At 32.8% G+C, this 15,127-nt stretch overlaps 1 protein-coding gene across 1 annotated transcript in view; it reads left to right on the plus strand.

The window, feature by feature from the left end:
* LOC115216734 (acetylcholinesterase-like) overlaps positions 1–13,351 on the plus strand; it is a 31,456-nt gene extending 18,105 nt beyond the window's left edge. Inside the window, 5 exon segments of the mRNA XM_029786279.2 lie at positions 2,779–3,097; positions 3,100–3,903; positions 3,906–4,287; positions 7,993–8,176; positions 13,195–13,351. Coding sequence (XP_029642139.1) covers positions 2,809–3,097; positions 3,100–3,903; positions 3,906–4,287; positions 7,993–8,176; positions 13,195–13,245 — 1,710 coding nt within the window. The 5' untranslated portion in view covers positions 2,779–2,808 and the 3' untranslated portion in view covers positions 13,246–13,351.
* Positions 13,352–15,127: the final 1,776 nt, after the last annotated feature.

Below are 15,127 nucleotides of genomic sequence, written 5' to 3' on the forward strand. Positions count from 1 at the left end.
TATAGCTTTTTAAAAGATATGGATTGAGTATTACTATATATAATGAGAACTATAATGCTAATTATTTAGATGCTAATTTTAATTTAATAACAGGTAAAACCCAACCATTCCATGAAATTAATGAAAACGTTAGATATATTAATGCTAATATTAAATCATCCACCTTCTATTAAGAAATAATTAATAGATAATATAGGTAAAAGAATATCGTTGCTTTCTTCTAATTTTGAGATTTTCCCAAAACACGCACCTTATGATAATGAAGCCATGCGAGAGGCAGGATATAATAATAATATTAAATTCTTTAATAATTCTAAATATGAATATAATATAAAAGATTATAATATAAATGATTCCTATATTTTTTATAATAATAAACCTAACATTAAGAATTATGATACGTTTTATTTAGGTAATAATGGTATTAATAATATGTATTATGATAATACAAAACATAAATATAATAATAGACTAAAACATAAGATTAAATTTAATTAATTTAATGATAATAATAAATTTAATAATATAAAAAATAAATATAATAATATTAATAAAAAGAACAAAATTTGGTTAATTATTCCTTATGGAGCTCAAGTTAAAACAAACATTATTAACTGTAATTGAAGTATTGATTAGAAATAATAAAAACTATAACATTTTTCTTGTAATAATTTTGGAGGTGGTTATTCTACTACTAATAATGTAGGGAACATTATTTCTTTTAATGAATTTTAGCTAAATAAGTTTTACAAAACAAATCAAACAATTATTCCAATGATACTACTACTACTACTACAACTACTACTACTACTACTACTACTACTACTAATAATAATAATAATAATAATAATAATAATAATAATAATAATAATAATAATATAATTAATTGTACTAATTAGTGATAAAACTAATTGTAAATTTAATAATAAATGTAATTTCGATGATGTAGTATATAAATGTGTAGTGACTTTAATTGATGATAATAGGAATGGTTATAATTTAAATGCAATTTACATAGGGTTGACTTCTAATAAAATTAAATTACGGGTGGCTCAACACATGAATTCATTTAAGAATAGAAATTTAATTAATTCTACTGGCCTTAGTAAATATATATGGAAACTTAAATCTAAAAATATTAAGTACAATTTAAATTGGGAGATAGTTTGTAAGGCAGAATCATATCGAATAGGTAGTAATTTTTGTTTATTATGTACTAACGAATGTAAGGAGATATTATTAACTAATAATAATAATTTAATTAATTTCCTCAACGAACGAAAAATTAAATGCAGACATAAATTAAATTACTTATATAATAAGTTTAGCTAATTTGTGTATATATATAAACCCTGTTTTATGTTACTAATTGTATTAGTTATAATTTGTAGTAGTAAAATGTGTATAAATTAGCACGAGATTATATAGTCTATATTATATAATTAGAATATGTTGAAAATTAGATGTTTATAAAATAAATAAATTAATTAATGAAAAGAGATTAAATTATAGAATTTTAGCTTAATTTATGTTTATTATATTATGTTTTTAACGTATTTAGTATTTAAATTATTTAGACTTTACAATTTTTCCAGTTAATAGTATATTAAAGTTAGTTTTTCCTTTTTCTTACAGCTAAAATACATTTGTAATTTTAATTTTTTATAGCTTATATACATATTTCTATATATTTCTTCTATAATTCTATTTACGCCATATTTTCACGCGATATATTTCTTATATTTCTTGTAATCGCTAAGTTCGACGTTTTACGTTTAAATTGGTAGTTAACGAAAAATCCTTCGACAAGATAAGTTTATATTTTTATTTTAAGACGTGTTGTTAAATGCTTTTCGATTCTTTATAGTTAATAAACGTATTTTTTATATATTTATTCGATAATTAGTATAAGTTAAGTACATTTATTGTATTATTATTTTTTATTATTTATTATCTTAGACCTGATGATTGACTATATTTTTTAATAGAATTAATTTTAGTTCGATTAAATTCTGAATCGAATTGATTTTATTTTTATTATCTATTTGAAAATATAGCCATGAAACTTGCGTAGTTTTTTTTTTACTACTGTTTACTATTTATTGTACATTATTGATGTAAAATAAGGTGTTTTTATAGTATATTTTTTCTATATGGTGTGAATAACATCCTTCTTTATTGAATTGTTTAATGGTGGTCTTTTCTCTAAAGTATATACATACTATGAATTACGGTGCATCCCATGGTGAAGAAGCATCTCTTCTGCAACGTGGGATGCACCGTAACTCGATCGTTGCGATGAATAAAGTTTCCAGTACACTCTGGGGGTATTTTAGTTTTACAGGGAATGAGCCTTTTACATTGAAGTAGCGATAACCTGACTTGGAAACTCTAGCAAATAATTTATTGAGCATTTTGCCGTTTATATGTTGTAGATTTACACTTTACTTTTTCAGCTGTACCTGTGCATTGCTGTTTCAGTTGCACAGTTTAGAGTGTAGGATTCCGAATCCTGTATCACCAAATCGCCTCTGTAGTTTTCTTTTCTCACGTCTTCCTCGTGATGTGTGAAGTTGTTCTCGGTGTTACGTTTCATAGCTACAACGATCTGTAAGATACTTTTAGCAGGAATAAAATTTAATTTTTAAATTACGTACCCATGCTGGTTCAGGCTTTCTGCTTGAATCTCGAATACGTGGCTTCAGCTCTTTGCAAAACACTAGTGATGTAATAGCTGAGATGTATATCAAAATTTCTTTTTCCTTTTCTTTCTTTCAGAATTTCATCAACAGTTGAGTCATTCATATCATGGAAGGATTGAAATATATTTTCATAATTTCTTTGTTAAAAACTTATATCTATGCGCAAGATCCGATAATTGATACTACCACTGGGAAGATCAAAGGATCAACCATTTCAGTTCAGAATGTTGATCTTGATGTATTTCTTGGAATACCATTTGCTAAACCTCCTGTTGGTAATCTAAGATTTAGAAGACCTGAACCAATTGAAAGGTGGAGTGGTATAAAAGACACCAAGGAGCATGTTTCGGCATGTGCACAACAAGCACAGGGAGTTGTTGATCCTGAGAGTTTATGGAACCAGAAACTAATATAAGTGAAGATTGTCTTTATTTGAATATTTGGGCACCAACAGAATCACGGAAATCTCGCTCAAATTTAATCACGATGATTTGGATTCATGGAGGTGCATTTGTTTCTGGGTCAAGTACGCTGGAAATGTATGATGGAAAATGGTTAGCTACCAGTCAAAATATTATCGTTGCATCGCTAAATTACAGATTAGGGCCCTTTGGTTTTCTTTCCTTAAATAACGAGCGTGCTCCGGGTAATATGGGATTGCTTGATCAAAACCTCGCTATAAAGTGGATTCATGATAATATTGCATCTTTCGGAGGAGACCCTGGTAGCCTGACACTGTTTGGACATAGTGCTGGTTCAGCATCTGTTGGTTTTCATACTATTTCCCCACTTTCTCGGAAGCTTTTCAGGAATGCTATCATGATGAGTGGGTCAACCACCTCCGACTGGGCAATTAGATCAATAGATAGAAACATCGATAGAGCAAAAGCAATGGCTTCTGCTCTTAAATGTACAGTGGATAACACTAAATTGATGTTAGATTGCTTTTTAGAAGCTGATGCTAAAAAAATAGCTGAAGCCCAATCTTTCAAGTTAGATGACTACTTACAAGTTACATTCACTCCTGTTGTCGACAATTACTTCTTATCAGGAAATCTAAATGAAATTCTGAACGATAAAACCGTGCAAAAAAATGTGCTAACTGGTTTTGTCGAAAATGAAGGAAGTATTTTTGTTCTGACGGCATTTCCCAAAGAAATCCCTGTAAATGGGATTGCGACGATGGGAACAGATACTGCACATAACTAATGAAAAGTATTACTCAGCCAACATATCTAAATTCTCTGCAAATGGATGTCATCACCTATCTTTATGGTTCTCGTGTCTTCTCCGTTACTGAAGCTGAAAAATACAGATACATAATAGAACAAGTAGCAGGAGATACAGCATTTACATGTCCTGCTTTTAAATTCGCCGAGCAATTCAGCCGCCATTCCAACGTCTACATGTATTCGTTCGAGTTTCGATCGCGATTAAATCCCTGGCCGAAATGGTTGGGTGTAGTGCATGGATATGAGGTTATATTTACATTTGCGCACCCGTTATCTAGAAAAGAGTTTGCAGAAGAAGATAAAATAGTGACAGAAAGAATGTCAAGCTTTTTTGTAAACTTTTCTAAATCAGGGTGAGTTTTTATTTATTTATTTGTTTATGTTACTTTTTGCGTGTATTGGTGTGTGTATGTGTGTGTCTATACTCATTTTTGGTCTCCTTTTTATAGTTCTTGCTCGTTCTATGGCAATTTCTGTACACTGAGAGAAGTACGTATATTTACTCACCTCACACTTTCGCATACAAAGCGATTCATTCAATTATACAGGTACTGACGCAGAGAATCATATACACGCGCTCGCGTGCATACTGTCACGTACTCACATATACACACACACGCACATACACACATACACATAATAACAGCCACTAACTAATGTGTTTTTGACCCTTTCGGCAAGAAAGGGAGATAAATTTAGACATATATAAGTTCTATAATACCTCAATAAAATATAGACTCCCCAGTACTAGCCAATGTAGTAATGAGAGAATTTCGAAGTAGAAACGTTTGTGTATTGACTTAGAAAAATACAGTTACTCAAACTTTGATAAAAGTCACCGCAGAAAACTCTCAGACCTTGAATCACTCTGTTACCTCTGTTGAATATTGGTATATACATACAAATAAACCTACATACATACATGCATACACACACACACACACACACACACACACACACACACACACACGTATATATATATATATACATACACACATTTTAGTTCATCTCATTAGTAATGTCCGGATTTTAAATAAGGAAAGCAAGTTATCAAATCTTACATTTTAATGAAATTTGATCGTCAATATAGTTTCCATAATCATCTATGACATCTTTCCATCTATTCGTAATTTTTTTTTTATCGCATTAGTGACAATACCTTTCGATTTTGAAGAGGAAAACCCCGAATTACAACTTCCTCAGTTATTTTGAGAGTTAATCCATCCAAATGATTCTACGGAACAAATGGTAATCTGAAGAACAAGGTCTGGGGAAGAAGATGGATGAGCAATTTTCTCCAAGCCAAGTTCCTCGATCTTCTGTAACGTGATCTTTACAGTGGTATCTTGCATTGTCCCGATGAAACACCACACGCTTTCGATTCACTAAAGCAGGACTTTTTCTTCAAAGCTTCGTTCAAACGGTCTAATAGTTGAAAGTATATTTGCTCATTGATTGTTACATTAGCTGATAGCAACTCAGTGTGGCTTCTGAGCTGAAAGATCCACGGTAGACATGGTCTTAACTCTTGGCCATCTCCAGGAGAATTGCAGAGAGCTGCAGATACTTCTCTATGTCGCATTCATTGACCTCACCAAGGCCTTTAATCTTATCAGCAGCGACGGTCTTTTCAAGGATCTCCGAAAGATCGGCTGTCCTCCAAAACTACACAGCTTAATTGAGTCTTTCCACTCCAACATGACAGAGACTGCGCAGTTCAACGGCAGCGGGGTTAAACAAGGCTGCGTACTCGCCCCAACCCTTTTCGGGATCTTGTCACTCCTCCTGAGGCATGCATTTGTCATAGCACAAGAAGGAATATACTTACGGACCAGACCGGATGGTAGGCTGTTCAATCTTGCCCGCCTAAAAGCGAGGACAAAGATCCGTGAAGTTCTCATTAGAGACATGCTGATCGCTAATGACGCTGCAGCTGCGACTCACACTCAGAGGGAACTGCAGCTGCTGATGGATTGCTTAACCCAGGCTTGCAAATACTTTGGGATGACTATCAGTCTGAAGAAGACAAACGTTATGGGTCAAGACACGGTGGCACCACCTGTCATCACCATCGACAACTATGAGCTCGAGGTTGTCCACCAGTTCATGTACCTTGGTTTCTCTATCACCGACAACCTCTCCCTAGATGCTGAGATAGACAAGAGGATCGGGAAGGCAGCCACAACATTCGCTCGCCTCACGCCAAGAGTGTGGACAAACTCCAAGATAACAGTGAAAATGGAAATGGGTGTGTATAGAATTGCGTCCTCAGCATCCTGCTATACGGTAGCGAGACATGGACTGCGTACGCCCGCCAGGAGAAACGGCTTAACACCTTCCATCTCAGAAGCCTCCGACGCATACTCGGCATCTCCTGCCAAGACAAAGTAACCAATACTGACGTTCTGTCTCGTGCTGGCCTCCCCACCTTGCTCACCTTTCTAAGACAACGTCGGCTGCGCTGGCTTGATCACGTTCGCCGTATGGAGGATGTTCGGATCCCAAAGGATGTTCTCTTCGGAGAGCTTGTCGCAGGGCAGAGAAACATTGGCCGCCCAAAGCTGAGGTACAGTGACGTGTGCAAGAGGGATATGAAAGCACTTAGCATCAATACCAATTCCTGGGAGGATCTCACGGCCGATCGAACCAGCTGGCGAGGCACTCTTCACAAACAACCGCAGACAGCCGAAGAGAATTTGAGGGTGGTGGCAGCTGAAAACTGAACCCGCAGAATAGAAATGACAGCCAACAGACCGGATTCAACGTATAGGTGTGACCTCTGCAAATGAGACTGTCACTGTCGCATCGCTCTCTACAGCTACAGGAGGCGTTGCAAAAACTGAATAGACAACTCAACGGACGGATGACATCATCCATGGTTAGCCATGACCGACGGAGGCCCGAAAAAAATGTACACCCCCCCCATATATATATGTATGTATGTATGTATGTATGTATGTATGTATGTATGTATGTATGTATATATATATATATATATATATATATATATATATATATATATATATATATATATATATATATATATGTGTGTATATTTATATATTGTATTTCGGGATGGTATTATTTTTTGTATTTTGCCAATCACTATACAGATATATATTTTCTTAGTCTTTTATTACTGTTCTTATTTTATTATTTTACTCATGTCCATTGTCCGGAAATCTTTTGTCACAAGTGTGTGACCTCTTCAGCGGCACTTTTCGTTTTCGTGTGAGGTCTTTCTCCATTTATTCCATTCTGTTCTTCTAAGATGTGTGTCCTTATGTGCGCATGCTTTTGCGTCCTTGTTTGTTGGTGTGTGTGTGTGTGTGTATGTGTATGTGTGTGTGTGTGTGTGTGTGTGTGTGTGCGCGTGCGTGTGTGTGTGTGTGTGCCCGCATGTGATTGTATGTGTGTGTGTATCATAATATTTAGCAGCAGTGTGGCCTTCCTCTCACCCTATTGTTTTGCTGCTGTCCTAAGACCCGATAAAATGGTACAGTTGGTATGCTGTATGTATCCATGCCTTTATATAGATTTATTTATTTTATCTATCTCTATGTCTTATATTTATTACAGGTAACAAATATATTTATATATTGGAGTGATTATATCACTCCAAGTATTTTAATCCAAAGCTTAACCAAGTCTATCATTTACCACCTTGAACAGAACAGAAACAAGATATTCATTTTAAAGGGTGGTTGTTGTCGACTAATTTCATCTCAGTATTTACTACTGAGTACCTGTCGATCACAGGGGTCGATATAGTCGACTTACCCACTCCTTCGACATTACTGGCCTTGTGCCAAAATTTGAAACTATTATATTTTATTTATCCATGAAGACTAAAATTCAAAGTTGACCTCGATGGGATTTTGAACACTGATATAAGAGGCAGAAAATAGTTACCTCAGACATCTCGTCCGATGTTCTAAGGAATCTGTCAATTCATTTCCAGTCACTTGCATAAAATATTTGCTATCATGTTTCCTACCATAAGCACAAAGCCTCACTTACCTAAAGTTTTGATTTCTCTTTGATTTATTGTTTTCCAGTAATCCTAACAATGGAGGTTGTTCTGATTGCTCCAATGATCCATGGCCCAAGTTCACACCCGAAAACCAGAAATATATTGTGATTGACGATAAAGCAGAGCCTGAGACGAAAGAGAATTACATGAATAATATATGCGGTTTTTGGACAGATCTCCTCCCCAAAATGGACAGACCCATTGTCCAGGTAAGTTTCCATATATTATTTCTCTCATTTTCTCTGCTGATCGTTGTCATATTCATTAGTACACACAACACAGACATACACTTTCTATGCACACACACATATATATATATACATACATATATATATATATATATATATATATATATATATATATATATATATATATACACGTATACATACATTCATATATATATATATATATATATATATATACATAAATAGATGAGTGTATTTTTACCTTGTTAACAATTAACACGGAAAAAATAAATAAATAGTTACCAGGGCAGCAAAAATCTCACAAGTAAAGGTGTTGTAACTCCTTGTTTATAAAGGTAGAAACTTCGTGTTTACGTCGAATAATATGAATAAAAAATTTTCGTTTTTATCACTTTCCTGGGGAGAAGATTGCATTGTTTATACCATTTATTCTTTTGAATAGTATCAGTGGAATTTTCGAAACATGTATCGAAAGTAAAAATATTTGATTACACCTGCGTTAACTCCATTTTTTTATTCATATATATATATATATATATATATATATATATATATATATATATATATATATATATATATATACATATGTATTATTATAAATTTGAGATTTTACCAATAGAACCACAACTCCTTTTTCAGGACAATCTTATTTTCTGGAATACACATAGAAAGTTATATCCAGTATAACTATAATAATATAAGCATTTTAAAGCCTACTTTAAAGTACAATGAAATAAATTTTTTTAAATATTTTAAAATATTTGAAAAATATATATACCCTACATGTGGGGAAAGTAGATAAGTGTAATCAACACTACACGTGTTTCTGCGCCGGTGGTTTGTTAAACCAGGCCATACCTAATCCATAAATCCACCAGTGCGTTCTGGGGCTAGTTTCTTATTGTTATTATTATTAACGAATCAAGCTTAAAACTACATATTCTAAGATATATTCAATAGAAAAATAAGAATATGGATAAAAATATAATTAAAATATATATAACTTACTAATATATTTTGAAAAAATTACCAAATCAAAATATTTTTTAAATCAAAAAATTTTTTAAATAATAAAAATTTATAAAATTAAACACCTAAAAATACTATTTCGATATATATATATATATATATATATATATATATATATATATTATATATATATATATATAGAGAGAGAGAGAGAGAGAGAGAGAGAGAGAAACTGCTAAACAAAGAAACCCTCATCGACTATTTTATAAACACATCAAATTCCACCGCTTATCTATATGAACATTACGAGTATTAATAATTATTGTAAGATTTACCCCTAACTATACAAGCATGGATTATCATTTTTATGTCAACCGTAAGTTAATAATATTTAAAAAGTAAAAACCTCCATATACGTTATAAATTTAGTGAATAAGACTAGTAAATGAATCTAGTAAACAAAATTAACAAAGGAAGAATACTTATCTACACGTTTACTCCTGCTAGTTCCTGTGCAAATGGCCACTCCCTTTGTCGTCGCTAGGTATTATAGGAATAACATAAATAAAATATACTACTCTGAAAAATTCTCTAAGACTAATAATATTTGAGAGATTGAATTCAAGGCGAGATAATATCAAGATACTCTGAAATTTAGCTATAACTGGATTTTTTCTCTAGTGTTAAAGATTTAAAGAATTATGTTATATTAAATGTGGCTTGTCTATTCCTTTTAATGTAATATTCTTTAAATATATTTTTGGTTCTCGGTATATCCGTATCTAATACTATTAGGTTGTCCCAAAAGTTCGTAAACACTTGCGAAAATTGAATTTTTATTCGCCAAGTACTAACAAAAACAACAAAAATTATTCCTCAAAATAAAGACCATTATTTTCCAAGACTTTCTACGAACTTTTGGGACAACCTTATATTATATAATTCTATTATAACTACATGTAACTATCTTCCACATAATTGTTTAGGAAATTACATACATTCTTATGTCGGCATTTTGTTCCTCTCTCTTCTGAACTGCTCAGTAATACCTCTCTCGATTGGAGTATTTTCATTTGTGCATAATAAGCACATTTTATTACCTATTCTATATGACTTCGCTCTACTAAGGATATTCCAATTAAGGGTGTATTCTATTTTTCAGATATCAACTCCTATATGTATTTACTTAGGCCTGTCGAATTTATTATGGGATTTTTAATGGATTGATAATGCTGGAAAATTCTTCTTTTAATTTCATTCGCTGTGGATCCTATATATTCTTTCTTCTTATTATTAGAGGTTACAGTACATTTATAAATTACATTATCTAGGTTGCAATTATTATTAACGCTACATTTGGATTTATCTTGACATGTGTATTTATTTAAAATACAGTTATGTTTTTTTATTGTTATTTTTCTTCCGTAGCTATTGTTAATATTAGTTAAATTGTTATTATAGAAGTTATTTAATTTGACGTTGTTTATAAAGGATATAATATTACTAACGTTTTTTGTTGTCGAATAGCCCACTCTGATAGTTTTGTTTGAGAATATTTTCGTGTATGTTTTGTTCTTTTTAAAGGCTGTTTTTATTATGTTCAGAATTTCTTCAAGTTAGTTTCAATTTATCCCATAAGGGATAATTAGCCATATAATTTCCTTACGGCTATCATTATTATTATTAATATTACTATTATTATAATTCATCTTATTATTTTTGTTCATTGTCAGTGTATTCTTCGTGGGTGTATAATAATTGTGCTTATTTACATTCGAATTATTTTTGGTAATCGTTGAAATGCTAGAGCCAAAAAAAAACTGGTGTCAGTGTATAAAATTACTGAATGAATAAATATTTGAAAACTTTTATATAGATATTATTAATTACTATCATTAGTAAAATGAATAATAACAACAATAATATAGTTGGCCAACAAGCAAAGACTGATAAATAGCAAATCCATTTACACAGACACAGACACACACACACACACACACACACTCACACAGACAGACATATACACACACATTCACGCACACACATATATCTAATATAATAAATGCGAAAAGTAATTTCTGTGTGTCAGTGTGTCACACTTCGACCCCTTCTCTTACTATTCCGTGACACTCCTACTATTGCTCATGTTGGGGCAAGAGTAATAGTAGGCATAGAGACAGTGAGGGTGGTGGTGAAAACTGACAGAGAAAGAGAGTCAGAAAGAAAAAAGGGAGACAAAAAATATAGGGAGAGTTGATGATGTTTTTATTAAAAGTAGTAGTGTTGATGGTGGCTGTGGGAGTAATAATAATAATGAGAGAGTGAGAGAGAGAAAGAGTGGCTATGTGAGAGAAAGAGGGACTGACTACTGAACTAACATGCTGAAGTAACATACTGAACGAACACACACATTTAGCCATTTTGTGATGGTAATGGGGTGATAGTAATAGTATGCTGTAGTTGTGATAGTTGCAGAGGCGGCGGTGAATGTGGTGATGATGGTAGCCGAGGGGGTGATGGATGAATTGAGAGTAAATAATGTGAAAGACAGTGGTGATGATGATGGAGGAGAAGGCAGCGAAGTCAAAGGAATTGACGGTGGTGGCATCAGAAGTGTGCATGGTGTGTGTATGGCTGATGTAGTGGTGATGGTGGTGGTGGTATAAGTTCCACGTCGACAAATTGTATCATTGTTTTGATGAAAATAGTTCACTGCTTGAAAAATATTGTTGAAGCTTAATAAAATTTAACATATACTCAAAGCAGGAAGTGTCATTTTTGGGCCCAAGGCATAATAAAGCGCCCCACAGGTTCGTTTTAAAAGCCGTCCTATCGGGTAGCTTTTGATATACTGTATTTATATATATATATATATATATATATATATATATATATATATATATATATATATATATATATATATATATATATATAATAAGTAATATAATATATGTAATATATATATAATATATATACATATATATATATATATATATATATATATATATATATATATATATATATATATAGATGGTGGTTGTCTATTCCTTATGCAGAATCTGACCACATCCTGCACCTACACCTTAGAACTATCATGGTATCTAATATGGCTTTTTAAACATGACAATGATTCAAAAGATTCCCACATCTATTGCATATCTGATTTGGACCACCAAGAACAGTAGTTAAGTTCTGATCTTTGTGGATCTTAAAATGTTTTTTGAGGCCTCCATTAAATTCGCAGGCCTTATGGCATACATACATACATACACATATACATGTATATATATATATATATGTGCATGTATGTGTGTATATATATATATGTATATATATATATATATATATATATATATATATATATATATATATATATATATATATATATATATATATATGTATATATATGTATGTATATATGTATATATATATGTTATGAATATATATATGTATATATATATGTATGAATATATATATATGTATATATATATGTATATATATATATATATATATATATATATATATATATATATATATATATATATATATATACTGATTTTTTTTTCTGTGTGTTTGTGTTTGCCGATGGACTTATCTAGCATCACCTTATCTCATGTCTTCTTCCCTTTTAAGGAAATTAAGAATGACGTAAAGGAAAACTGGGTGCTAGTTTTAGCAGGTGGAGAGACGAGGTAAAACTTCGTTTGCGGTCTCATAGTTACTGTTTTTTTTTTAGTTCCAGATGAACAAACAAACACTCCTACTGTGGCTGTTTCTTCTTATTTTCTTTTCAAATATAGTTTATTTAGGACCATGCTTTCTAATAAAATTCGTGGTGGGATTTAGTTACACCTAATTTGGCTAAATTTACAATCTGCACTCTCCATTTCCCTCTCTCTCTTTCTCACACACATACACAAACACACACAGACACACACAAATATATGTCTGTCATAGACTATACTTACAGCATTACATACATTTACCTTGTACCATTGCAATAAGATACAACTCGTTAACGAACGATTATTTTATTCGATTCTGTTTTTCAGGACCAACAAGCGGATCACAAAATATCTGGACATTCCAGGGAAGAATTCTGACCTATCTCACATCAATTTCTTTCTCTTTGATATTGTTTTGGAACATTTTTGCCTAAATACTCAGTTAATCACATCACTCTATATTGACATTGCTGTATTATCGAATTAATAAAATCATTTTTATTTGTTATCTTTTGTGTTTTCCCACTTTATTTCAGGTCTCTCAAATTCACTCAGCAGGCAAAAAATGAGTTGCACCTGTCTTTCAAAAATGAGTTGTACCTGTATTTCATAGGACTAGCCTTGGCATATTGTGTCACGCTGAACCCCTTTCAGAACTACGATAAAGGTACGAGTGTCTGTGCAATGCAGTCATTTGCACGCTAATTCCAGATGTAGACTGTCCCTGAAATTGGTCAGATCAACTGGAACACTCATCGTCGTAACTGATAGTCTGCTGTTTTCTATATATTAAATCAATTAGATCTCTCTCTCTCTCTCTCTCTCTCTCTCTCTCTCTCTCTCCACACACACACACACACACACACACACACACTGGGCTCTCTGGCTATATTTGACAGACGGAAACTTGAAACGAGAAAGCGAAACGCTAATTATAGCCACCCAGAAACAAGCCCATAGAACAAACCTGATACAGGCAAAGATCGACAAGACTCAACCGGACAGCAAATGTAGAGTCTGCAGGAAAGGAGACGAAAGTATCACTCATCTCTTGAGTGAATACACAAAGGGAGTGCAAATGCAGGCGTAACTGTGTAGGCAAAAAATGCACTAGGATGTTAGCATTCCTATATTAGTCCTGTTGATGGAGCCAGTACCACCCAGGTTTTCAGTATTATTATTATTATTAGTAGTAGTAGTAGTAGTAGTAGGTAGTATTAGTAGTAGTAGCAGCAGTAGTAGTAGTAGTAGTAGTAGTAGTAGCAGCAGCAGCAGCAGCAGCAGCAGCAGCAGCAGTAGTAGTAGTAGTAGTAGTAGTAGTAGTAGTAGTAGTAGTAGTAGTAGTAATGATGATAATAATAATAACAACAACAACAACAAGTCGAAGTGCTGATGTAGACCAAGCAATAATCCAATAGTGGCTGAGACGTTCAGAACTGAAAGCAGAGACTGAAAGTTTCACATTGGCGGCAAAAGATCAAAGCTTGCTTACCAGAGGCTAACGTTCTTCAAAAACGGTTCTGACCCTAAATGCAGCTTCTGCGACACATTTGACGAAACAATAGACCACCTCGTTTCGGGATGTTCTGCGCTGACACTAAACGAATGCAAAAATCGCCACGATAAGGTAGGACATATTTACATTGGAAAATATTTAAACACTACAAAATCGGCACTCCTGCTTACTGATATGAACATCATCCTGAGCCTGTCGTTGAAGGTAAAGATATCACTATCCTCTGGAATTTTCCAGTCAACACTTGACAGAACGATCCAGATGAGTCGACCAGGTATAATTATTAAAAACAGAGAAGAAAATACTAGTAAACTAATAGATATAACTGTTCCCACCGATAAAAATATATCTGTAAAGGAATTTAACAAAATAAGTAAATGTAAGGACCTGGAAATTGAAATACAAAAGATATGGTATTTTAGAGCAAGAACGGTTCCTCTTAGAGATGTCAGAAACATCTAGACAACATCCCAGGAGAACTGTCTCAGAGAAATTCAAAAGATTGTGCTGACAAGTAATGCCCAGATCCTTAGAAAAACTCTATCAATTTAAATGTTTGTGCAGTATTACATGAAGATATTTTGCTACTGTCCCTGTCACTTCCCCTCCCCAGGCTTTCAGCCATACTGTAACATCTCTCATCTTTCACTCGCCTTAGGAAGCTTCGTGTGTCTCGGCAAGTGATTGTAACGAACATGCAGATTAAAAGTAAATAACAATAATTAGAGGAACAACAAAAACAAC

This window comes from Octopus sinensis, linkage group LG10 (genome assembly GCF_006345805.1).
Source record: "Octopus sinensis linkage group LG10, ASM634580v1, whole genome shotgun sequence".
Lineage (NCBI taxonomy): Eukaryota > Metazoa > Mollusca > Cephalopoda > Octopoda > Octopodidae > Octopus > Octopus sinensis.